We start from the raw sequence: 25,163 nt of genomic DNA on the forward strand, positions 1-25,163 counted from the left end.
GCCCGCCCGGGAGCAGTAGAGCGCGGTCGGGATAGACGGGCCGCGGCCGCGGCGCGGGCACGCCGGGAAACTCCCGTCGTCGGCCACCATCTTGCTCGCCTTCCAGTCGGTGACCGAGGGTCAGGGGGATTTGGGGCCATGAAGCTGCTGAGCGGAGCCGGGTCCTTCGCGGTGAGCTCGGCGGCGGGTCTGGGGAGGGCGGGGCAGCTGGGCAGCGAGCGGGTGCGGCCGGAGCCGCCTGGCCGGGGGGTCCCGGGCCGGCCTTCGCTCTGTCCTTCAGCTGAACCTGGCGGGCCGAGGGGGCGGCCGGCCGGCGGCGTGGGGGCGGGAGGGCCCTGGGAGCCGGGCCCGTGCTCGGCGTAGAAGAGACCAGACGCCCGGGAACCCGAGGGAGGGCGAGGGCTGAGAGCCTCCGAAGGTCACGGCGACCGCGCGGGGGGCGTGGGGCCAGCCAGGCGGCGGCGGGCCCGGGCGCGGCCTCTGCTCTGGCTGCCGCGGCGCATCCGCTTCCCGGGGCGGTGGGCTGCGGGTGAACGTGACGGAGTGTGAGCTCGGCCCGCGAGGGGTCGTCACCGGGCCTGGCGCTGGGTCCCGCGGGTGCAGGAGTGCGCCGCGGGCTCCCGGGGTCTCCGTGGCCGGCGCCTCCCCCCCGTGAAACAGCTGTCCCTGGGGGCCGGGCGTCCGTGTGCTGCCGCCGCGGAGCCATGGTGGTCCGGGGCATCCGGACGCTTCGGGAAGCTCAGCGGGGCTCGATGTGCCCCGGGAGCGGTTCGGTGTCTGGACGCTGTCAGCCGAGGTCGGGGTGGGGCGAGCGGAGCGCGGAGGCGGCCCCGCCGCTGCAGACGCCCAGCCCCAGACGCCGGGAGCGCAGACCAGCCCCCAGACGCCGGGAGCGCCTCACCTGCTAGAGGGGGGTCGGAAGACCAGGGAATGGGGTTCCCCGGGGCTTGATGTTGAAGTAGATGTACCCGGATTATACCAGTCCAGGCTGGTTACCTTCTCCGCCCTGGCCTAGACCCGCCGGCGATTGATTAACCGCCCTCCGAGGGCTTCGGGTAGTCAGGCAAAGGTCCCAAATCTCCCTGCCATTTACCACCTTCCAGCAGGAAAAAAACAACTCAAAAGTAACAACTGGAGAGTGCCAATGTAAACAAATTGCGGGAAACTTGAAAGTAATTATTGTTTCTAATTATAACATATTTACATAAGAACAAATTTATACCTGTTTTGTTATTTAAATGAACTAGTAATTGCTAGGATAATTCTTTGAATGGGACAAATAAACACATAACCCACGAAGAGTTTGAAGGAAAAGTACTAAAATCTCCCTTGGCAATAGAACTATGGATTACTCATATTTGAACTTCTAGGCCCACATGTCATAAATTTTAATTTTGGGATAATTAAAAGCCAAAATCACAAGTAGGGTTAACTATACCACAACCGGCAAACAAAATTGAAGATAAAGCAGAGCTCATTGTAATTATCATTACAAAGTCTTGCAGCGAATGAAAACTAGGAACCAATTAGTGCACTGCTGCTGAAAGCTCTATAAAGCGCCCTCTGTCGTTCACATTTGATCGTTTGATTTTGGCAATACTGTGTTTTATTAACTCTTAATGTGATATCCACTAGTAACCTCGTAAACTTCACGCATGATAAAGTAAATTCTGGGTCCTGTATATCATTTGTCCAAGAAAAGTTCTGCATTTTAGATTCATTAGCCAACATCTAAGAGGACCCTTTACCTTATCAGTGGCTGCATATTACACACTGAGATTCTGCTGTGGGTGAGCTATTGTTAATCTCAGGATGATATAAATTTGTATTAGTCAAAGAAGATACAACCCTTCATTGTGTAGTCTCGGTGTAGCACACAAGAGAGTGAAGATACTGTGGGAAATCCTTGGGGCTTGGTAGAAGTTTTCCTTGGTATGCTTTGGATTTTTTAAAAGTGACTAAAATGATTAAGGAGATGTTATTTCAATTGGAAAATAGACTAAAAAGATGAGACTCTTTGGACAGATAAGAGAAGCAGTAATGCTAAAATCTATAAAAAGGTGTGGTTGTGACAATGCCACGCTTTTTAAAATGCATTAAAGCTAGAAAGAGCCACTTGAAGCATTAATAAGGTAGTTAAAAGGTATAAGAAAATACAGTAATTCTTTACATGGTAAAAGTGAGTATGTAGAGCTTGGCATTCCTTCAGGCTCTACAACTCACAAATAAATAGAGTTTTAAGAGAGGCGTGGCTAAAATGGTGGGTTCATAAGTCCATGACAAGTTAATCAGCCAAATCTTCCCATGGAGTTCTTTTACCCCTGAACACCTTCTATTGCTTGGGCACACTAGGATACGATATACTGTTTTTCTGAGAAATGTCTGTAACCTTTCTTTTTTGTATGTTTAGAGATTTTATTCCCTCAAAGTTGCTCCCAAAGTGAAAGCCACGCCTGCCCCTGCAGGAGCGCCTGTACATCCTCAGGACCTTGAGGTTAGTCTCACCGAGTGGCTCCCCGGAACCGACACATGCCTTATATCTTGGGTAATATAAAGACAGTAATCACATCTCTGCTTTATATTATTGTTTCTACTTTATTTTAAATACAGTTTACCAAATTACCAAATGGTTTAGTGATTGCGTCTCTGGAAAACTATGCTCCTGCATCAAGAATCGGTTTGTTCGTTAAAGCTGGCAGTAGGTACGAGGACTCTAACAACTTAGGAACCTCTCATTTGCTTCGTCTTGCATCTAGTCTGGTAAGCATCTTTACTACCTCGTTATGTTTAGAAATACCGTGGTCTCCTGGTCTACAGGAAAGAAAAGCAGTGTGCCTGTATTAGTTTGCAAGGGCTACCATAACATAAACTTCAGACTGAGTGGCTTCAACAACAGAAATTATCCTCAGATTTCTAGAGGCTAGCAGTCACACTCAGGGTGTCCGTGGAACCGTGTTCCCTCTGCCCCGCCTCTTCCTTCTGGTGGTGGCAGCAGTCCTTGGTGTACCTGGGCTTGTAGCTGCATCTCTCCATTTTCTCCTGTCACACAGTATTTCCTCTGTCTCTGTGTCCAAATGTCCCTCTTACTTGAGTCTTCCATTCCTATTAAATTTAGGGCACACTCTAATCTACTGTGACCTCATTTCAAATACATTTGCAAAAAACACTATTTTCAGATAAGGTCACAGTCACAGTGGATGTGAATTTTGGGGGGACACTATTCAACCCTCTACAATCCCCTAATATAACATGAAAAACCACAGGATATTTACCACAGAGAAATATTAAATTAGCGTCCATCTGAATGTTCATGCTGGAGCATAAAAGATAAGTGTTTTTTTTTTTTTTGTTTTTTTTTTAAATATATTTTATTGATTTTTTACAGAGAGGAAGGGAGAGAGATAGAGAGTTAGAAACATCGATGAGAGAGAAACATCGGTCAGCTGCCTCCTGCACATCTCCCACTGGGGATGTGCCCGCAACCCAGGTACACGCCCTTGACCGGAATTGAACCCGGGACCCTTCAGTCCGCAGGCAGATGCTCTATCCACTGAGCCAAACCGGTTTCGGCAAGTGTTTTTTTAATTCAGTTTTTTTTTTAATATATTTTATTGATTTTTTACAGAGAGGAAGGGAGAGGGATAGAGAGTTAGAAACATCAATGAGAGAGAAACATCGATCAGCTGCCTCCTGCACACCCCCCAATGGGGATGTGCCCACAACCAGGGTACATGCCCTTGACTGGAATCGAACCTGGGACCCTTCAGTCCACAGGCCGACGCTCTATCCACTGAGCCAAACCGGTTAGGGCTCAGTTTTTTTTTTAAATACCAAAAATTAAAAGAAAATTATTCTTTCCCATATGCAAATCTCTTTCAGAAAAGACTGATGAATCCAGTAAGTTTGTATTTGATAATGGAATTTTTGCCTAAATGTACTTTATATAAAAATCTATACTTGTGCTTTTTGGTGAACTTTGTTCTATAATTCTTAAACTAAAAAGGATCCACCATTCAGGTAAAGTTCCCTTTGAATCTATGACAGTAAGATAGTAGGTTATGATATAGTGTGCTGTTTGGCAAACTTAGCATTAAAAAACTAAAAACAATTGTTCTTTCTCTTTTAAGACTACAAAAGGAGCGTCATCTTTTAAGATAACCCGTGGAATTGAAGCAGTTGGTGGTAAATTAAGGTTTGTTAAAAATAAGTAATAGTAAATAAATAGTGAAAACTTATTGTAAGGGAACTTTTCTCTGTTATCAAGATGGTTAAGGATTTCTTAAAGAAGGAAAAAACTAATGAATTTGACTACATCGAAATGTAAATCATCTTTATGCTTTAAAGTAAAAATTTAATTAAGTGGGCATAGATATTTGCAACACACATAACATGGAGAGGATTGTTTGGAAAAATAAAGAATTACAAGTTAGGGTGAAAAAAACAACCAAAGAGAAGATGGACGAACAAAGGATAGGAACAGGCTAATACCAGAAGAGGAAGCCAGAAACAGCAATCTTTACTTGTAATCAATAGTGTGCTATCATGCCACACCCAACAGTTTTTATATGTTGTGTTGGAGTGTTATGGGAGATGGAAATTATCTTTTACGGCTGGTGGGAGTATAAATTAATATAACTACTTAGGAAAGAATCAAGAAATACCTAGTATTATTGAAAATGAGCATACCCTAAAACCTAGCATTTTTTAATCCACATGCACAAAGATGTCTTTGTAGAGCCTGGAAGCAATTTCAATGGCCACTTTTAGGGAAATGGGTAAAGTATGATACACTCAAATCATGGGACTACTACACCGCAGCTAAGGAATGAGCTAGAGCTGCGTATCAACAGAGACTAAAAACAATGTTTTACGGAAAATTTTATTCCAAGATTTTTTTTAAAGTATGAGGCACTTATAATTTTTTTAAAAGCAAAATAATAATGTATAATGCTTATGAATATGTTTGTCTCTAGAGTGGGAGAGAGTAAGGGAATTAGCCTGGGAAGGATACAGAGATCTGCAACTTCACTTGTCTTTTTTTTTTTTTTCTTAAGTTGTGGTAAAATAACATAAAATGTGTCACTTTTAAGTATACGGTTCTACAGTAAGTGGCATGAAGCAACCATCAGAACCATGCATCTCCAGAATGTTTTCACCTTCCCCAGCTCCTGCCAGCCACCTTTCTGTGTTCAGTCTCTGTGTTTTGACTACCTAGATATCTAATATAAGTGGAATTATACAATATTTGTCCCTTTATGACTGACTTATTTCACTTAGCGTAATGTCTTCAAGATTCATCTATGTATAATATGTCAGGATTTCCTTTTTAAGATTAAATTATTTGCTTTTTTCTTTTGCTATTTTCTTATTAAAAATATCTTTAATATTTTTTCATTTCTCAATATAGTTGACATACAGTATTATATTAGTTTCACATGTACAACATAGTTTTTTGGGAGGGGAATTGTTTTGTTTTTTCCTTTGATTTTTAGAGAGAATGGAGGGGGGCGTGTGAGGAGAGCCATCAATTGGTTGCCTCCAGTACATGCCCGGGGCTAAGGATTGAACCTAAAACCCAGGTATGTGCCCTTGACCGGGAATTGAACCCGAGACCCTTCAGTGCATGGGCCGGTGCTCTATCTACTGAGCCACACCAGTCAGGGTGCTTTTTAAATATTTTTAAAATTTTAGTTGATGAATATGTATATTATTTATACTTTTTTATACTTCAAAATAGTTCTGTGGTTTTTTTTCCAAGGAACTGGTTGGTTTAACAAAGGTATAAGGGAAAACTTTTGATTCCAATAATTCATTGTCATTATTTCTGATGCAGTGTGACTTCAACAAGAGAAAACATGGCCTACACTGTGGAATGCCTGCGGGATGACATGTAAGCACCTGCATGTATTAGGACATCTGCTTTTTAAAAAAAGTTATTGATTTCAGAGAGAGAAAAGCATCAATTTGTTGTTCTGCTTATTTGTGCATTCATTGCTTGATTCATGTTTCTGCTAAACCTATGACCTTGGCATATTGGAATAACGCCAAAACCAACTGAGGTACCTGGCCAGGGCTAGGACATCTACTTTTAAAGAAATACTGAGCTGCTCAGTTCTAAATGTAGCATTATGACCTCTGAATTTGGTTTTGGGTTATGATTTGCCAAGTGCTTAAAACAGTGTACTTGCCACAAGGTTAAAGTTTAATTTGAGAGTGTTAATTACATAGAATGGATGTTGGTTTTAAATTTTTGACTCCTAACTTGTATCTTGATGTCTTCTGTAGCGAAATTCTAATGGAGTTCCTGCTCAATGTCACCACAGCACCTGAATTTCGTCGTTGGGAGGTGGCTGCCCTTCAGTCTCAGCTGAGGATTGACAAAGCTGTGGCTCTTCAGAATCCACAGGCTCGTAAGTGCATTTTCAGATTACATCAGTTGTTTCTAAGATACTGGTTTTTTGAGAAGATGAGTATATTGGAGGAAAAACAATGTCGCTGAAGATTTTTCTGCTTGGGTTTGAACATGCCTTTTTCATAAATTTGTCCAGTTTTTTAAATATATTGTTTGTTCTTTTGTTTCTAAATATTTATATTATTAATTATTTTTCATCTTTGATAATATATATTGATTATGGAAACATAGGCATTTTCCTGTCCCTCCACCCCATGTTTTGTTCATCTGTTTGTTTTGCTTCCACCAAATCCAGCAGCAGTTTATTGGTGCTGCTGATGTTGTTTATTGTTATGTATGGCTGTTACTGTTTAGCCCACCCACCTTTATTGGGTCTTTCCAAAGCAAGCTACTTAATTTTTTAAAAATGACTTTTTTGTATTCATATTTTATATATATGTAATGTTTGATTACATAATCTTGACAAGTACAACTGGAAAAATAAATTTGTAAACAAGCACCACCCCTTGGAAGTCACACAACTTTTGGTAGAAGCAGATGTGCAGGTGGACCACTCAGGTCTAAATAGGCTCCGTGTGGCATGGGCTTCGCTCAGCATGCAGGCCTGTCGCAGGAGACCCACTCGATTGGTCCTCTCAACTCCTGTCACCCTGCCCTACCGAGCTCACACCCTGTGGAAGTGTTTGTGGGTGCAGACAGCCTGGGCCCACTCTACAGCCTTTCTTCAGAAGGCCCTGGAGGAAGACCAGATGGCCTCAGTGGGTGACGGAGTAGGCAGACCTCAGGGTGCCTTAGACCTTTCATTGATCTGCCCCCAGAGGAAGCCGAGGCTTGTACACAGCTTGGTCCCTCCCACACACACCCAAGCGCAAAAGAAGCCACAAACAGTGAATAGTGTGGTAGGTCCAAACAGGTAGCCCAAGGCCAGTTACTCGCAGCATCTGACATCAGCCTGCACCAGAAGCCTGCCCAAGTGGTTCTGGGACACCAACACAACCAGTGTTGGACTTCAGACCACACCAGAGCTCAACCCAATTAGCCACATGAAAAGCACATGCAAAGGGGGATTCCAACAGGCACCAGACCCTACTGGGAACAACTCCAACTGGGGGAGGCAGGGCACCTCCCCTGCACAGTGACTCATACACTGTGATCGAGGTTTATCCTTATAGTCAGCCAACCTGAGGGTTAACTCCACCCATGAACAGGCCCACAGCATGTAATACTCAATTACAATAGGAGGGCGCACATAACCCACAAGAGACATTCCTGGAGCACCTAGCTCAGGTGATCTAGAAGATTGAGCCACTGAGTCCCACAAGACACCTACATCATAAAGCCATCATAACAAGTTGGGGAGTCATAGCAGATCTACCTAATACACGGAGACAAACAGAAAGGCAGCATGCAGACCCTCGTCTCCTGTCAACTGTTGGCAATATAATGAGTGCTTGGTTCATGTTGGCTGATGTTATTGCAAGGTGATACTTTGTGTCACAAAGGAGTATGATTTGTTATGCCGACTTCTACCAAAGAAATACAGGGTGTCCCAAAAAAATGTATACACACTTAACAGCTGATAGCTCAACTGATGTTTCTTTCTTTTCAGATATAACCCATTGGAATTAATTATTCAAAGTGTGTATATATTGTGGGGAGATACTTTAGAGATAGGATGGTAAAATTTACAAAAGACGACTTGTGTGTACAGAGTGGCTTCTTCCCCGCTGGTAGCAGTGAGGCTCCAGTCCTCATCCTTTCTGTCTGAGCAGTTACTGTCTACTGGCAGGCGTCTACCTGCAGGTTTACATCCTCAGCCCATCTTCCCATTGCTGTGACAGTACAGTGATCCCTCTGACATGAACATCCAGTGAAAATCCTTTAACGGCTTCTAATTGTCTGTGAGAAAGCCCAGACTCTTTAACGTAGCATATGTGCTAACATGCGTGGCCTGGCCCTCTGCCTCCCTTGTTTCTTGCTCTCCCCTGCCCCTCCTAGCTGCAGTTCCTCCTTTGAATCAAATTGTCTCATATTTTATGCTGTCGTCTCTTTCTGCTGCTTGAAATGCCATTCCCAAATCACTCACCTGGCAAACACCTACTCATTCATCCCAGAGTTTACTTCTGTTAACTCCTATCTAGTTCCCACTGCCTTCCCATGTCCCTCTGCACATTTGATGTACTATTGATATCATACCCATAATACTTGATCTCACAGTTTTTTTTCCTCTCAACGTTTTGGTTTTCTTTCTTTTATTGATTTCAGAGAGGAAGGAAGAGGGAGAGAGATAGAAAATAGGAACATCAATGATGAGAGAGAATCATTGATCAGCTGCCTCATGCACACCCCTACTGGGGATCAAGCCCACAACCTGGGTATGTGCCCTTGATTGGAATCGAACCTGAGGCCCTTCAGTCCGCAGGCCGACACTCTATCCACTGAGCCAAACCAGCTAGGCTCTCTCAACATTTTGAGGATAGACTCGTCTCTATATTGCCAGCACTTGCACAGGACCTGGCATAGGAAGATTGCCCAACAGTAAGTAAATGAAAGGGACATAGCTCAAGCAAAGGCTCAAGCAGGAAGCCGGGACAGTACCAGGGCACTGGGGAGGAGTACAATTTGGTGGTAGCATTTGATCCCTGAAAGCTGGTGATAGGACCTAAGCTTTACATTCTCCTAGAGCCTCTTACCCTGACAGCTCCCTCATTATCTAGAGGGAACCTAGAAGTAAATAAAATTTAGGTTAAATGATTTGTACAAGGTCTTAGGGCAAGTCAGACTTCCTTTATACTTTCCAGATAATACCAGGTAGATAGAAAAGTATTTATGTGGATTCTAGTGTGTAAAAACTGTCATATGTATAATCTCTTACTTTTCTCAGCAGTTTCAACTGGCAAAATTTTAAAAGTTGCCATAAGATGTCCTGGCCAGTGTTTCTCAGTGGTTAGAGCATCGGCCCATTCAACAAAGGGTCACGGGTTTGATTCCTGGTCAAGGGTATGTACCTGGGGTGCAGGTTTAATCCCCAGCCCAGTCAGGGCATGTGTGGAAGGCAACCAATCCATGTGTCTCTCACATTGATGTTTCTCACTCCCTCCCCCTCCTCTTCCCATCCTCCCTTCCACTCTCTCTAAAATCAGTGGAGAAAATATTCTTAGGTGAGGATTAACAAAATAAACATAAATAAAAGTTGCCATAATATGACCACAGCTGTATAGTCTAGTTGCTTTATAAATTCTAAAAATGATGTCTTTTTTTAAATTATATATCCATAACTGCTTCTTTACTTATTTTTCAGATATCATTGAAAATCTGCATGCTGCAGCTTACCGAAATGCCTTGGCTAATTCCTTGTATTGTCCTGATTATAGGATTGGAAAAGTGACACCAGATGAGGTAATGTGGAACATTATGTTTTAAAATGTTATTTCTTTGCCCAGCCATCATGGCTCGGGTTGAGCATCGACCTATGAACCAGGAGGTCAGGTTTGATTCCCCGTTAAGGCATATGTCTGAGTTGTGGGCTCAGTCCCCAGTGTGGGGTGTGCAGGAGGCAACCGACAATGATTCTTTCTTGTCATTGATATTTTATTTCTCTCTCCCTCTCCCTTCTTCTCTGAAATCAATAAAAATATTTTTTTTAAATAAGTAAGTAAAAAATAAATAAAAAAAATAAAATGGGCTTCTTTTCGCATTAAACTGAACATTCATCAGCCATGTTGGGTTTATTTGCTAACTTTTTAAAAAATATGTTTTTATTGATTTTAGAGAGAGAGGAAAGGAGAGGGATATAGAGAGAGAAACATTGATGAGAGAAACATTGATAGGCTGCCTCCTGCAACACAGGCCAGGCTGTTTGCTAATTGTTTTTTAAGAAATACACTTGCTTTCCCCTCCCCCCCATAAGCTTTTTAACTAAAATTGTATCAGAACAATTTTTGTATGTTTTAACTTTAAAAAGTTTTTATTATAAGAGGGACTTTTCATTACAGAAAATTCAGAAAACAATGACAAGCAAAATGAAGGGAAATGTCTCATATACCTAAAGGCAGTCAATGTGAATATGTAGGTTTATTGTCTTCTAGACCTTTTTCTGTGTGTATCATTGGGGAAACAGTTATTAAACTAAATATCTGTAGAATAGAGTACTATTCAATCATTCATATTATTAATTGACTAGAGGCCCAGTGCACAAAAATTTGTGCACTGGGGGGGGGGGGGGGTCACCTCAGCCTGGCCTGTGCCCTCTCCCAGTCTGGGACCCCTCAGGGGATGACCACCTGCTGGCTTAGGCCCGCTCCTACGGGGGGATTGGGCCTAAGCTGGTAGTCAGACATCCCTCTGGCAGCCCGGGAGCCTCGGGGGATGTCCACTTGCCAGCAGGGAGCAGGCCTAAGCTGCAGTCGGACATCCTTAGCGCTGCTGAGGAGGCGGGAGAGGCTCCCACCAACACCGCTGGCTGGCAGCCATCAGCCTGGCTTGTGGCTAAGCAGAGCTCCCCCTGTGGAAGCGCACTGACCACCAGGGGGCAGTTCCTGCATTGAGCGTCTGGTGGTCAGTGTGTGTCATAGTGACCAGTCATTCCCAATCGCTCTGCTGTTAGGGTCAATTTGCATATTACCCTTTTACTATATAGGATAGAGGCCTGGTGCATGGGTGGGGGCCGGCTAGTTTGCCCTGAAAGGTGTCCCGGATCAGGGTGGGGGTCCCGCTGGGGTGCCTGGCCAGCCTGGGTGAGGGGCTGATGGCTGTTTGCAGGCTAGTCACACCCCCTTCAGGGTGGGAGTCCCCGCTGGGATACCTGGCTGGAGTGCCTGGCCAACCTGGGTGAGGGGCTGATGGCTGTTTGCAGGCTGGTCACACCCCCTTCAGGGTGGGAGTCCCCGCTGGGATACCTGGCTAGCCTGGGTGAGTGGCTGTTGGCTGTTTGCAGGCTGACCATGGCCCCCAGCCACCCAAGCTCCCAGTGGAGGCTGGCTGGAAGCAGGTATCTGGGATTTATTTGTCTTCTATAATTGGAATTTTGTTGCCTTGAGCGAGGCCACAGCCGTCCAGGGCAGACGGGAAGCTTGGCTTCCTCCATTGCCGGGGCAACCAAGCCTCCTGCTTGCTTCATCTCTGTGGCTGCCGGCCGCCATCTTGGTTGGGTTAATTTGCATATAGTCACTCTGATTGGCTGGTGGGCGTGGCTTGGGGCATAGCAGAGGTGCAGTCAATTTACATGTTTCTCTTTTATTAGATTAGACTAGAGGCCCGGTGCACAAAAATTTGTGCACTCAGGGGGTGATGGGGGCGATCCCTCAGCCGGGCCTGTGCCCTCTCGCAGTCTGGGACCCCTCAGGGGATGACCACCTGCTGGCTTAGGCCCGCTCTCCGGGGGATTAGGCCTAAGATGGCCATCAGACATCCCTCTGGCAGCCCGGGAGCCCTCGGGGGATGTCCACTTGCCAGCAGGGAGCACGCCTAAACTGCAGTCGGACATCCTTAGCGCTGCTGAGGAGGCGGGAGAGGCTCCCACCACCACCACTGTACTGGCAAGCATCAGCCTGGCTTGTGGCTGAGCAGAGCTCCCCCTGTGGGAGCGCACTGACCACCAGGGGGCAGTTCCTGCATTGAGCGTCTGGTGGTCAGTGTGTGTCATAGTAACCAGTCATTCCCAGTCCTTCTGCTATTAGGGTCAGTTTGCATATTACCCTTTTACTATATAGGATAGAGGCCTGGTGCACGGGTGGGGGCCGGCTGGTTTGCCCTGAAGGGTGTCCCGGATCAGGGTGGGGGTCCCCGCTGGGATGCCTGGCCAGCCTGGATGAGGGGATGATGGCTGTTTGCAGCTGGTCACACCCCCTTCAGGGTGGGGGTCCCCACTGGGGTTCCTGGCCAGTCTGGGTGAGGGGCTGAGGGCCGTTTTCAGGCTGGCGGGCAACTGAAGCTCCCAACCTCTCCTTTTTTTTCTTTTTCTTTTTTTATTCTGGGATTTATTTACCTTCTATGTATGAGCCTGGGAATGGGTGGGGGTGGGGAAACAGTGATAGTGTTTTTGTTTTTTAAGTCCCCCAGATAATTATTTCATCATCCAGGTTGGAAATCCTGGTATAGACAGTAACCTCATGACAAGATGGGGGTGAAAGAGGTACAGTAGGGTAATTCTTTTAGCCCTCTGTAGAATGTTAATAGTGGTTTAGTACTACCTGAATAAAGACAAAAGAAACCTCATATGCTGCTTAAATCACATTATCTTAAAATCATAAACTAGGTCCCATTTTTTTCAAGTTCAAGCCAGGGTGTGCTCTAATTTTTTATTCTCTTTTTTAGTCTTTTTTTTCCCCCCAGCAACATCTTTATTGAGGTGTAATTCACATACCGTACAGTTCACCTACTTAAAGTCTACAATTCAGTAATTTTCATTATATTCACAGTTATGTAACCATCAACACATTAAGTTCTAGTGTTTTAAGCCAGGGGTGGGGAACCTTTTTTTCTGCCAAGGGCCATTTGGAGATATTATATTCATTTGCAGGCCCTACAAAATTGTCACCTTAAAAATTAGCCTGCTAGCTGAACCGGTTTGGCTCAGTGGATAGAGTGTCGGCCTGCGGACTCAAGGGTCCCAGGTTCGATTCCGGTCAAGAGCATGTACCTTGGTTGCGGGCACATCCCCACTGGGGGTCGTGCAGGAGGCAACTGATCGATCTCTCTCATCGATGTTTCTAACTCTCCCATGGGCTGGACTCCAGTTCCCCACTCCTGTTTTATTGAGTAATTTTTAAAGAAAATCCAGGTGGTCCCTTATCATTTGTTATACAGCTTTGAAGTGAGCATTTTCCTGCTGAACTGCAGTTTTAAGTTTTTACAGCTTTGTATATATTTATACCAATATAATCTAACAAGTGTTTTTAACTTCCTCAGTTACATCACTATGTTCAGAACCATTTTACAAGTGCAAGAATGGCTTTGGTTGGACTTGGTAAGTTGGGAATTGCCTACATGTCAGTTTGCTTCTTTAAGGAGTAATCTTTTAAACTATAATTAGGTGAACACAGGATTGAACAAAATTTGACAGCTCAGTCCTGTTTATGTCTCACAGGCAGTATGTAATGAGGTTTTAATTGCTAGTGTGTTTTCTTGGAAAGCAGAATCCAGCATTTAACTTTATAAACTACTAGTTTTAAATTCATTACAGTGTTTGCGAAACCTTTGACAAAGGGCAAGTTTCTCTAGGCAGAGAACTTTATACAAGTTTCCTTTATTCTTTTTTTTTAGGAAGTACAGTTTAATAGAAAAATAGACAAAGGGCATGAATAAACAACTCATGGGGAAAGTGTGTGGGGGGGTGGGGGTCATTTGTCATTGTAAAAGATGGTCAGCCTCACTAATAATTAAGAAAATTTTTATCTGTGAGATTAGCAAAAATTAAAATGTTGACCCTGCCCAATATTACCCAGAATAGGTAAATAGTAGGCACTCTCAAAAGTTGTTGGTGTGAGTATAAAATGATAAAACATTTTTGGAGGCCTATTTTAGTATATTAAAATTCTAAATGTTTATGTTCTTAGACCTAGCAGTTTTACTTTTAAGAATTTAACCTGCAGTAACACTTGATCAAGTTTACAAAATAGTTGCATGAGATTATTTGCAATATTGTTTTTTGGTTCATTTGTTTTGTAAATTATAGCTTAATTGAGGTATAATTCACATGCCATAAAATTCACCCATATTTTAAAGTATAGTCAGAGTTGTGCAACTGATAACACTGTTATTTCAGATTATTTTCATCATTCCCAAAGAGAAACCCCTTACTCATTAGCAGTGACTCTTCATTCCACCTCCTCCTTGCCTCTCTGGCAACTACTAATCTTTCTGTCGATACAGAGTTAACTGTTCTGGACTCTTCACATAAATGGAATCATATTTTACATAGCCTTTTGTAACTGGCTTCTTTCACTTAGCATAATGTTTACAAAGTTCATTCATATTATAGCATGTACCAGTGTTCCCTTTTCTGGCTGAAAAATATTCCATCACCATGTTTTATTTATTTATCAGTTCATCAGTTGGATATATGTGTTGCTTCTACCTTTTGGCTATTGTGAATATAAACATTTGTGTATAAGGTTTTTGCTAGATTAGAACACTTTGTTTTTATTTTTTTCAATATATTTTTGTTGGTTTCAGAGAGGAAGAGAGAGGGAGAGAGAGAAATAGTGATGAGAGAGAACCATCGATCAGCTGCCTCCTGCATGCCTCCTACTGGGGACCGAGAATGCAACCTGGGCATGTGCCCTGAGTGGGAATTGAACCACAACCTCCTGTTTCATAGGTTGACGCTCAAACATTGAGCCACACCAGCCGGGCTAGAACACCTTGTTTTTAATTTTTTTGGGTATACTAGTATGCCTAGGAGAAGAATTGCCAGGACATGGTAACTGTAACCATTTGAAGAACTACCAGACTGTTTTCCAAAGCAATTGAGCTATTTTACATTCCCACCAACAGTGCACAAGGGTTCCAATTCCTCCATATTCTCATCAGCACTTGTTATTTTCTGCCTTTTGATTATGGCCATCCAAGTGGATGTGAAATCTCATTGTAGTTTTGATTTGTAGTTCACTGATGACTAATGACATCGAGCATCTTATTTTGTGTTTATTGGGTATTTGTATATCTTCTTTGAAGAAATGTCTATTCAAATCCTTTGTCCATTTTTATATTAGGGATTTTGTTTTGTTTTTATTGTTGAGTTGCGTGTTTGTTTTTTAAATATGTTTTTATTGATTTTTAGAGGGAGAGGGATAGAGAGATAGAAACATCAATGATGAGAGAGAATCATTGATCGACTGCCTCCTCTACACCCCACACTGGAGATTGAGCCCGCAACCCAGGCATGTGCCCTAACTAGTAATGAAACTATGACCTCCTAGTTCATAGGTCAACGCTCAACCACTGAGCCATGCTGGCTGGGCTAACCAGTGACCTCTCGGTTCATGGGTCAACACTCAACCACTGCGGCACACTGGGTGGACTGTATGTTTTTTTATTTTTGAGTTGTAAAACTTATTTGTATATTGTGGATACTAATTCCTTACCAGATACATTATTTGCAAATTTTTTCCCATTCTGTGAGTTGTCTTTTTACTCTCTCAAAAGTGTCCTTTGATACACAATGAATATTGTATTAATAGCCAACTATTGGAAACGTGAATGTCCATAAAGAAGGGGTTGATTAAGTAAATGATTCATATAATAGAATTCTTTATAACCATTAAAGGTTTGATGTAGACCACTCACTTAGTTGTAAATTACAAAAGACAAGTTAAATATCAATATAATAACCATTTTGTAAATGAAGAAAATGAAGCTGATATTAATATATGCCTAGAAAAAGTTCTAGATTAATATTTAGTAAACTGTAAATGGGTATCTGAGAGAATGGCATTTTGGGGGAGGGGACTCTTGTTTACTGTTTATTTCTGTAATATTTGAATTGTGTAATCATTATTTTTAAAATAGTAGATGTTTTACAATTGTGTTTTAGAAATTCTGGTTCTAGCTTGTTTTTTTTCTGGTGAAATAGGTGTGAGTCATCCTGTTCTGAAGCAAGTTGCTGAACGGTTTCTGAACATGAGGGGTGGGCTTGGTTTATCAGGTGCAAAAGCCAGATACCGTGGAGGTGAGTGTTTGTTCGGTTAGGGTCTATATTTCAGAAGGAATCCCTCCACCCCCAGAATTATGTCAGAGTGGAATAGGCCTGATTATTTACTACCACACAGTCCTAATGTGGAAGGAAAGAATTAGATGGCTTGGGTGTTGTCTATTAAACATGTTTTTTGTGTGTTGGGGGAAGGGCAGGATGGCAGGGAAAGAGCAGTGGGCCTCAGAAAAGCTTCATCTTAGTGGTTCATAATGTTGGGCACAGAATCCTGGAGAATAAAACCAGTGGTGACCAAGCCACGTTCTTTTTCACCCTCTCCTGACACGGCCCAGGCGAAATTCGAGAGCAGAATGGAGACAGTCTTGTTCATGCTGCCTTTGTAGCAGAGAGTGCTGCCACAGGAAGTGCAGAAGCAAATGCATTTAGTGTTCTCCAGCATGTCCTCGGCGCCGGACCACACGTCAAGCGGGGCAGCAACGCCACCAGCTCTCTGTACCAAGCTGTTGCCAAGGGGATGCACCAGCCATTTGACGTAAGTCTGCCCAGTTGCTCTCTCTCCTTTGTTTTCAAAGGCTCAGTGTTTAATGTAGTCCTGATAGTCTGTACTTAATGTTAATCTCTTAAATTTTAAGACCAACACAAAAAAATCTTTGTAAAGTTGAAGGGACAGCCAGGCTTACTGTATTTTCAGCCCATCCTACATGGCTCAGTGGTTGCGCATCGACCTATGAACAGTTCTATTCCCGGGGCACATGCCAAGGTTGCAGGCTCAATCCCCAGTGGAGGATATGCAAGGGGGGACAGCTGATCAATGATTCTCTCTCATTGATGTTTCTATCTCTCTCTTCCACTCCCTTCCTCTCTGAAATCAATAAAAATATTTTTTAAGAAACCAAAAGTTACTATCTTTTCAATTATTCTAATATACTAGAAAGAAAAATACTTTAAAGTCGGGAATTCACACTTCAGTTCCCTTTAGAATAAAGCTTTAAATGTTAAACATTCTCTAAATTCTAATTAGTCTTTTCTTTTTTTCTAAATTTTCTTCTGTCCCCTTCCATTCTATGCTACTTCCTGAATTTCACTGGTCTTTATGTTTTCCAATCAAGTATACAAGATACACACCCAGAAACTCCTCCAGCTTGAGGTTAAGTTAAAAATGATGGCATTTAATCTTAGCAAAAAGTCCATGCTACTTTTTTTGTTTGTTAATCCTCACCTGAGGATATTTTTTCCATTGATTTTTAGAGAAAATGGAAAGGAGGGGGAGAGGAAGAGAAACAGCAATGTGAGTGAGACATCGATCTGTTGGGGCTAGGGATCAAACCTACAGCCCAGGCACGTGCCCTTGACCGGGAATTGAATCTGAGATCCTTCTAACCATTGGCATCACCGTCCAGGGCTCCATGCTACTTTAGGAGACACCTTTTTTTGACAGTGAGGAAAGTGCTAAAGCTTTCAAAATAATGATGTTCAAATCAAGAGAATTTAAAATGTCAACAGAGGATTACTCAATGAATGCCCGTTGTTTGCCCAAGGTACTATACCTTTTACGTGGCATTCAGAGATAAGCCTTTAAAACGTAATACATATACTCTGGTTTCTCTTCAGATTGCATAAATCTTTCACTTTTTACTAAAAAGTAACACATGCCCTGGCTGGTTTGGCTCGGTTGATAGAGCGTTGGCCCTCGGACTGAAGGTTCATGGGTTCGATTCTGGGCTAGAGCAGGTACGTTGGTTTCAAGCTCTATCCCCGGCCCCAGTCGGGGCACGTGTGAGAGGCAACCAATGGATGTCTCTCTCTCACATCAATGTTTCTCTCTGTCTCCCCTTCCCTCCTACTCTAAAAATCAATGGAGAAATATCCTAGCATGAATATTAACCCCCAAAAAAGTAACACGTACTAAATTGTAGGATTAAGTACTCATAATTGCAGCAGCAGTACATGGCACAGGTAGGTTTATGCCTCAGTGTTTGGCCTAGGTTTATGCCTCAGTAAGTGTTTGGCCATTTGACATTTAACTGTGAAAATTAAAATCAATCTTCTCCTTTTACTCTTTTATTTTTGTTTATTTGTTTTAAAGAAAATGGTAGGGAGGGAGAGAGAAAGAAACATGAATGGGAGAGAGACACATCAATTGGTTGCCTCCCGCACCGTGCCCTGACTAGGCCAGGGGATTAAGGCAGGGGATTTGAACCTACAACCCTGGTAGATGCCCTTGACCAGGAATCAAACCCAAGACCCTTATGAGCACAGGCCCACACTCTTAACCACTGAACCACACCAGCCAGGGCTTTACTCCTATGTTTAATACTTGAGTGCTAGTTTTCAAACTGTTTTATTAGCAGAGAGGCCTTTTTTAAAAAAAATTTTTTGTTACTGATTTGACAGAGGAAAAAAGAGGGAAAGATAGAAACATCAATCAGAGAGAAACATCCATCGGCTGCCTCCTACACGCCCCCTTTTGGGGATCAAGCATGCAATCCCCAGCATGTGCCCTGACCACTGACTGGGAATCGAACCTGTGACTTGAGTGCTCAACCACTGAGCCACACCGGCTGGGCCAGAGGAGCCTTTTTATCCAATATGGTTTCCCAACTACAATGCCTACACAAAAGTATTTTTCTTTTAAAGAAGATTTGAAAGTTACTTGACAATGAAACCCTTGGAATCTTCTGTACAGAGCCTTAGAGTTCCCCGGAGCACAGTTTGAAAACCATTATCTTAAATGTTTTCTAAATTAAATTCAGCTGCTGCTTTTTAAATTTTCCTCCAGATTTTCTTTCTCCTGGTTCATGTTCTACTCTGTTGTTATTTTTTTATATTTCAGTTGGTTTTTAGAGAGAGAGAAAGGGACAGGGATAGAAACATCAATGATGAGAGCGAATCATTGATCTGCTGCCTCCTACATGCCCCCTACTGGGGATTAAGCCTGCAACCTGGGCATGTGCCCTTGACCAGAATCGAACCCCAGGACCTTTCAGTCCACAGGCCAATGCTCTCTCCACTGAGCCAAACCAGCTAGGGCTACTCTGTTCTTCCTTCACCATTGTATGTTAATGATGCTTTGGGGTGGCTGGAGTTTAATCCTAGTCCAATGATTATTTACTTATTTTTGTTAATCCTCACCTGAGGATATTTTTTCCATTGATTTTTAGAGAGTGGAAGGAGGGAGAGAAACATCTATGTGAGAGAGACACATCCAATAGTTTCTCCTATACTTGCCCCAACCAGGGTCAGGGATTGAGCCTGCAACTAAGGTACATGCCCTTGACCGGAATTGAACCCAGGACCCTCAATCGGAGGGCCAACACTCTAACCATTGAGAAAAACTGGCTAGGGCCAATGACAATTTAATAGAAATTCCTACTTGCAAATTTGGCCAGAAACTTGACATGTAAGTAGGATAGTCTCAGAATTATAATTCGAGTAGTTGAGCACAGTTTTTCTTATGTTCTCTCTGAGCTTTATAGGGGCTGCACCAGTGGGTCTCACACTATAAAGTACCTGAGAATCTCCTGGAACATTCATTAAAAATGTGGGCCCTAGACTGTGCCTACAGGGGTCTGAGTGAGTAATCTGTGGCAGGAACCTAGAAGTCTGTGTTCTTCATAACAGCTCAGGTGAATAACAGCCACCAAGCAGAAAGTTTTCCCTAACCCTTTGACTTTAGTCTCTGAAGTGAAAGCGAATTGGTGAAAGAAGTCAGCAACAACAGAGGGAAGAAGTCACATTTGTCTAGTGCCAAAACCCACAATCCATACCACTCACCCACTGTGTCTATAATAATAATGTTCACAAATTCATGTTTGTGCTAATCTTGAATCATAGTCAAAATAGGTTAGAAAATACTCAGTAAAAATGAGAGTAATCAACCTGTTTTAGAAAGATTTAAAACAGAAAAGTTAAAACCATTATTATTCTTCCCCGGCCAGCATGGGTCAGTGGTTGAGCATCGACCTATGAACCAGGAGGTCATGGTTCGATTCCTGGTCTGGGCATATGGCAGATAGCGGGTTCAAATCTCCATTGTGGGTCGTGCAGGAGCCAGCCAATCAATGATTCTCATCATTGATACTTCTATCTCTCTCCCTCTCCCTTCCTCTCTGAAATCAATAAAATGTATATATATATTTTAATTATCATTTTGAAAGAGGTAATGCATTGGTCCTTGACAGACTGGCTAAATGAAATGCTGGTCTATTTACTTACATTGTGAAGGTACAAGTTTTTTTTTAGACAACCTTAAGGAAGTTGTGCACTGTTCTACCTGTTAGAATGATGTACAGTCGAGTTTCATTTTATTTCAGGTTTCTGCTTTTAATGCCAGTTACTCGGATTCTGGACTCTTTGGGATTTATACTATCTCGCAGGCTGCAGCTGCTGGAGATGTAAGTTGCAAACTCATCAACTCTCACAAGCTTTTAAGTTAAAATGTGGAGTGTTTGAATGCCATGACTTACCAGAGCTCTGTAACATCATTAAAGCATCTCTGCTGTGGAGGAGACAAACACGTACACCGATGCTTCCAGGAAAGAGGGTGGAAGCACTTCCGTGGCGTTCTGGGCCTGTTGGGAGAAGTGGCTTTGAGTTGTCTCTGGGACATCTAAATTGAGAGCTCAGGTGACACAGGGAAGGGCAACATGTGTATTTGGGAGTCCTCAATATACAGATGGTGTTGAAATCAGGGTTTTGTGTGAAAAACCATGAGAGAAAACTGAAGCTCCTTATGCTCAATACTTTAAGGTGCTCTGTGCTTTAAGGTGGTTTCAAACCACCAAGTGACTCAGGAAAATGGCCAAGAAAACAGGAAGAAAAAGAAGAGAAACTGGTACATTTGGAGGCCAGGAAAGAACAATGAATACCATTTTGATCTACCCTGGATTAACATCCCTTTAGTTACCACAGAGAGGTCTTATCGTTTTACCAAACTAGGACATCATTGGTAATATCAGTTTTCCCCAGAATGTTGAAAGTAAATGATAATTTATATTACCAAGGAATTAACGAGAAGAAAGAAATGCAAGGTTTGTATAGGCATGTGGGGCTTGGGCTTGCAGGGAGATGAGTTGTAGTTTTAGTAGGGTTTACAATAAGAGATGAAGTTGGACAGGAAAGAAAGATTGGACCAGACATTGGAGGTAGGAAACTATAAATGGACCCTATCTGAAAAAGCAAGAGCAAGCAGGATCCAGAATACAAGTGGACATTTTAACCTTGGACTCAAAGGCTGATTTTGGAAGCAGAGGATGTCAGGGGATGAGGAAGTAATCCCTGGGAGCTAGGAGGGTAAGCATGTTTGAGATGAAGAGAAGGGAGGAGAGTTTAAAGAAAGTAATTTGGGACAGATGAATAGCTAGAGACACACAGAATGGCAATTAGCAGCAATGTAAATGTCTCCTTGAGATGAGTGACCACAAATTCACAGTACAGACAAGGTCTGATTCACAATTTTTCTTCAATAGTATGCACTAGCCTAAAGGAGAAATCGAGGAGGCAGGTAGCAGGGTGATCCCAGGTTGAAGACCTGAAAAGTAGGTAGGTTAAAAGTATGAGGAGATGGCAAGGGAGTTGGGGAGACTGGCAAGAGTGATTGAGGAAATATTCTAAGATCTAGGTTAGACAGGGAAGTGAAGCCAGAGGGACCTCACAGATTGAGACAAACCAAGGAACTAGAGATCTTGACAAAGTGGAAAAATAAGGACAGCATGTTTGAAGACATAGGCCAGGGGTCTTCAAATTGAGAATTTAGTAGGTAGGGCAAATCTAGGTGATGGCCAAGTCTCAGGTGTGGCTATGGACATGGGCAGCTGAAATAGAAGGTCCTAGAATTTAGGTGATTAGGGGGGACATTAAGTAGCAGACCCAGAATAGTGCCAAGGTTGGGGTGGAGAGAAGCGTGGGCCAGGTTTATTAATTGACTCATTCAACAAATACTTACCAAGTGCCCACCCACATAACTGGAACTTGATTCTTCTGACTCCAGCTCCCAAGTGTTGACAAGCTGTAAACTGGCTGAATGGATTCTACTTCTTAGTAAATACTAAGATAGCAGCATTAACAACATGACGCCTGAGGGGCTTATTCTCTATAGGCAATGATACAGCTGTGTGTGCTTTTCCTAAACCCTACTGCCATCCTCTGCCACTTTTGTAAGTTTTGCTACTCAGATACTATAGGTTGTACAGACAGCTGCTTGATGGAACATTGGAAAGATAAAGGACACATAGTGACTTAAGAACCCCAAATGGACACTCTGCTGTTTCTCTGCAGCTAACCTCCACCTGTGTTTTTGCCTTAGAGGAGCATTTGATTGCTGTAGAAGCTGGCACTGATTGGAGGTGACCAGGTTTTCATTGTCTGTCCTAGGTTATCAAGGCTGCCTACAACCAAGTCAAAGCAATTGCTCAAGGAAACCTTTCCAGCACAGATGTCCAGGCTGCCAAGTAAGTTTCAGGAGTAGCTGTGTTTTGTGTTTCAATTATTTGAAGGTTATATTTTTTTGTAGTTATAACAGTATTGTAATGTATGCACAAAAGGAGTGCAAGATACAGAAGAATATTTAAAAGGAAAGGGAAACATGCCCGTATCCTACCACCTAGAGATATACTTGTTAACATTATGCTTATTTTTTTGACCATTTTTAAACATAATTGTTAATATTGTATATATACTTATGTCCTATTTAATAGTGTGTTTATTGTAGAAATTTGAAAATTACAAAAAAAGATCTTTCATTTCCAATGCTTCCTCTGTTTATAACATTATGATTCTATTCAAATTACTAAATATTTGTCATTAACAATATTGATATCTCAAAATATACTTAGTGGACACTTTCTGCAGTTGGAAATTATAAACTATAGAAGATATCTTTGGGTTTAAAACATTTGTCATTCATATTAATTTCTTGGTATAGGTTCGCAACTGAGTTAAGAGGTGTAAACATTATAATGAAAGGCTCTGCTTTAAAATATGTGTGTGGCCCTAGCTGATTTGGCTCAGTGGATAGAGCGTCAGCCTGTGGACTGAAGAGTCCCGGGTTGCGGGCTCGATCCCTAATGGGGGGGTGGGGGGGGGGTGCAGGAGGCAGCCGATCAATGATTCTCTTCTCATCATTGATGTTTCTCTCTCGCTCCCTCTCCCTTCCTCTCTGAAATCAATAAAAAAATATATAAAATATATGTGTGTGTTTATATGTTTATATTCAAAGTCACAATGTGGAAAGATTATACCAGTTTACAATCACACCACCAGTATGTGAGTACCTGTTGACTCCATCCATTTAGAACAATTCAAAATATGAGTCCTAAAACTCAAATGGTCTCCATGATCCTAACACCTCGCTGACCATCACGATTTAGCCCGTGTTTCCACTTACAGTAATTTAAGTAATTTTAAGGTCTGAAAGCAATATAGAGTTTTAAAAGAGCACTCTAGACTGTTTTCTTAGTTATCTTTGTTTAGGCTCAGATATGAGCCACTTTACTGCTTGGCATTTATTTCGTTCGTCACCACTTTTCATTATGTGTATCTTTTTCTCAACTCATCAGTCAGTATTTCCAGAGATATGATAAGAAATACATCTAGTTCTTTCCATCCATCTTTTCTTATGGCAAAAGTTTTACAAAGACACATTGTGGCAGAGAAGAACTTGAGCAAATATGTGCAGAGTGATTTTGGTAGTCAGCTGGAAGATAGTACTTTGTCAGAAGACAGTGATGGGTCTGACATTAGACCATCATGAAGGCAAAAGAGAAATGTGACAGTATCTGACAGTGAAAGTGATTCTGAAGAAGAATGGGCAGAAAAGACATTTTACCAGCCTTGGAGGGTTATACAAATACTTCAGGCATAACTGTTTAATTTGAAGACTCACAAAGTATAAGTGAAGTAACCAATTTATTTTTTATAAGGTTTTTAAAAATCTTATTCTCAAACCAATTTATACCAGCACCAAATGGAAAAATACCACAAAACCTCTGCTAAAACTTCATTGTGGATGGACGTTACTTATCTGGATATAAAGACTTTTTTTGGTTTAATTATATTAATGAGACTAACAAAGAAACCAGAATGAAAGGTTACTAGTCAACCGATACTTTATTTTCAAAAACTATGACTGCAAAGAGGTTCGAGCAAATACTATATTCTTTCATCTGAACAATAATTCACAAGCAACATGTAACACAGACCATCTTTACAAACTCAGACCTCTGTTGGATCACTTTATCTCAAAATTTAAATCTTTGTATGTATAAAACAGCAGTTACGACTCGGAGCAGTGACTCCATGGAGAGGATGCATCAGATTCAAGATGTATAATCAGGCAAAAATAATAAAATAGGAATTTTAGTAAGGATGCTTTGTGAAAGAGTGGCTGTATTTGCAATTTCAAGATACATACGAGTGAAGGCAAAAAGTTATAACAGATAACTGTCTTAACGGCCTTTTCTTGGTTCTTGGCCTCATATTCACCATGATAATTACTACAACACTGCATCTACAGCTAAACTATTATTGAAGAACAAAACAGTGGTCTGTGGAACAATCAGGAAGAATCGTGCATGGGTTGCCAGAGCTACTATAAGAAAAGTCAGAGCCTTCAGAGAGAAGTGACATTTTGTGGAGAGGTTCCATTATTCTCACATAGAAAGGTGAATGGCCAGTACGTATAATATCAACCATTCCCGACGCCTCTACACGTAAATAACATCACAAAACCTGCATGTATAGTGGACTGCAACAGATCTATAAAGAAAGTCAATCAGAGAGAAACCAAGATGGCGGCATAGGTAAAACCGGAAATTGCTGCCTCCCACAACAACTTCAAAAATACAACTAAAAGACAAAACGGACATCATCCAGAACCACAGGAAGGCGGGCTGAGTGGAAATTCTACAACTAGAAGGAAAGAGAAAAGCACACTGAGACTTGGAGAAGGTGCGGAAGTGCAGAGGTACAGAGGCGCATGAGGAAAGGGCTGGCAACTAAGGACACGGTTGTCTTTTTCAATTGGGAGGGAGTCTCAAGCTCCCGACTGCTCTGAACTCCAGTTCCGGGTGAGTCTCTGGGGACCCAGACTCATACGGGAAG

General features: G+C 42.4%; 1 protein-coding gene across 1 annotated transcript in view; it reads left to right on the forward strand.

Annotated features, from left to right (window-relative positions):
- The first annotated feature begins 34 nt into the window (after positions 1-34).
- LOC102421212 (cytochrome b-c1 complex subunit 2, mitochondrial) overlaps positions 35-25,163 on the forward strand; it is a 30,633-nt gene continuing 5,504 nt past the window's right edge. The window contains exons 1-12 of the mRNA XM_006101359.3: positions 35-171; positions 2,411-2,494; positions 2,611-2,760; positions 4,128-4,192; positions 5,834-5,890; positions 6,286-6,410; positions 9,714-9,811; positions 13,322-13,379; positions 15,987-16,082; positions 16,397-16,596; positions 20,378-20,458; positions 22,437-22,513. Of these exons, the coding sequence (XP_006101421.1) occupies positions 139-171; positions 2,411-2,494; positions 2,611-2,760; positions 4,128-4,192; positions 5,834-5,890; positions 6,286-6,410; positions 9,714-9,811; positions 13,322-13,379; positions 15,987-16,082; positions 16,397-16,596; positions 20,378-20,458; positions 22,437-22,513 (1,124 nt within the window). The 5' untranslated portion in view covers positions 35-138. The remainder of the gene's footprint in view (positions 172-2,410; positions 2,495-2,610; positions 2,761-4,127; positions 4,193-5,833; positions 5,891-6,285; positions 6,411-9,713; positions 9,812-13,321; positions 13,380-15,986; positions 16,083-16,396; positions 16,597-20,377; positions 20,459-22,436; positions 22,514-25,163) is intronic.

Source organism: Myotis lucifugus, unplaced genomic scaffold (genome assembly GCF_000147115.1).
Source record: "Myotis lucifugus unplaced genomic scaffold, Myoluc2.0 scaffold_352, whole genome shotgun sequence".
In the NCBI taxonomy this organism is placed as follows: Eukaryota; Metazoa; Chordata; class Mammalia; order Chiroptera; family Vespertilionidae; genus Myotis; species Myotis lucifugus.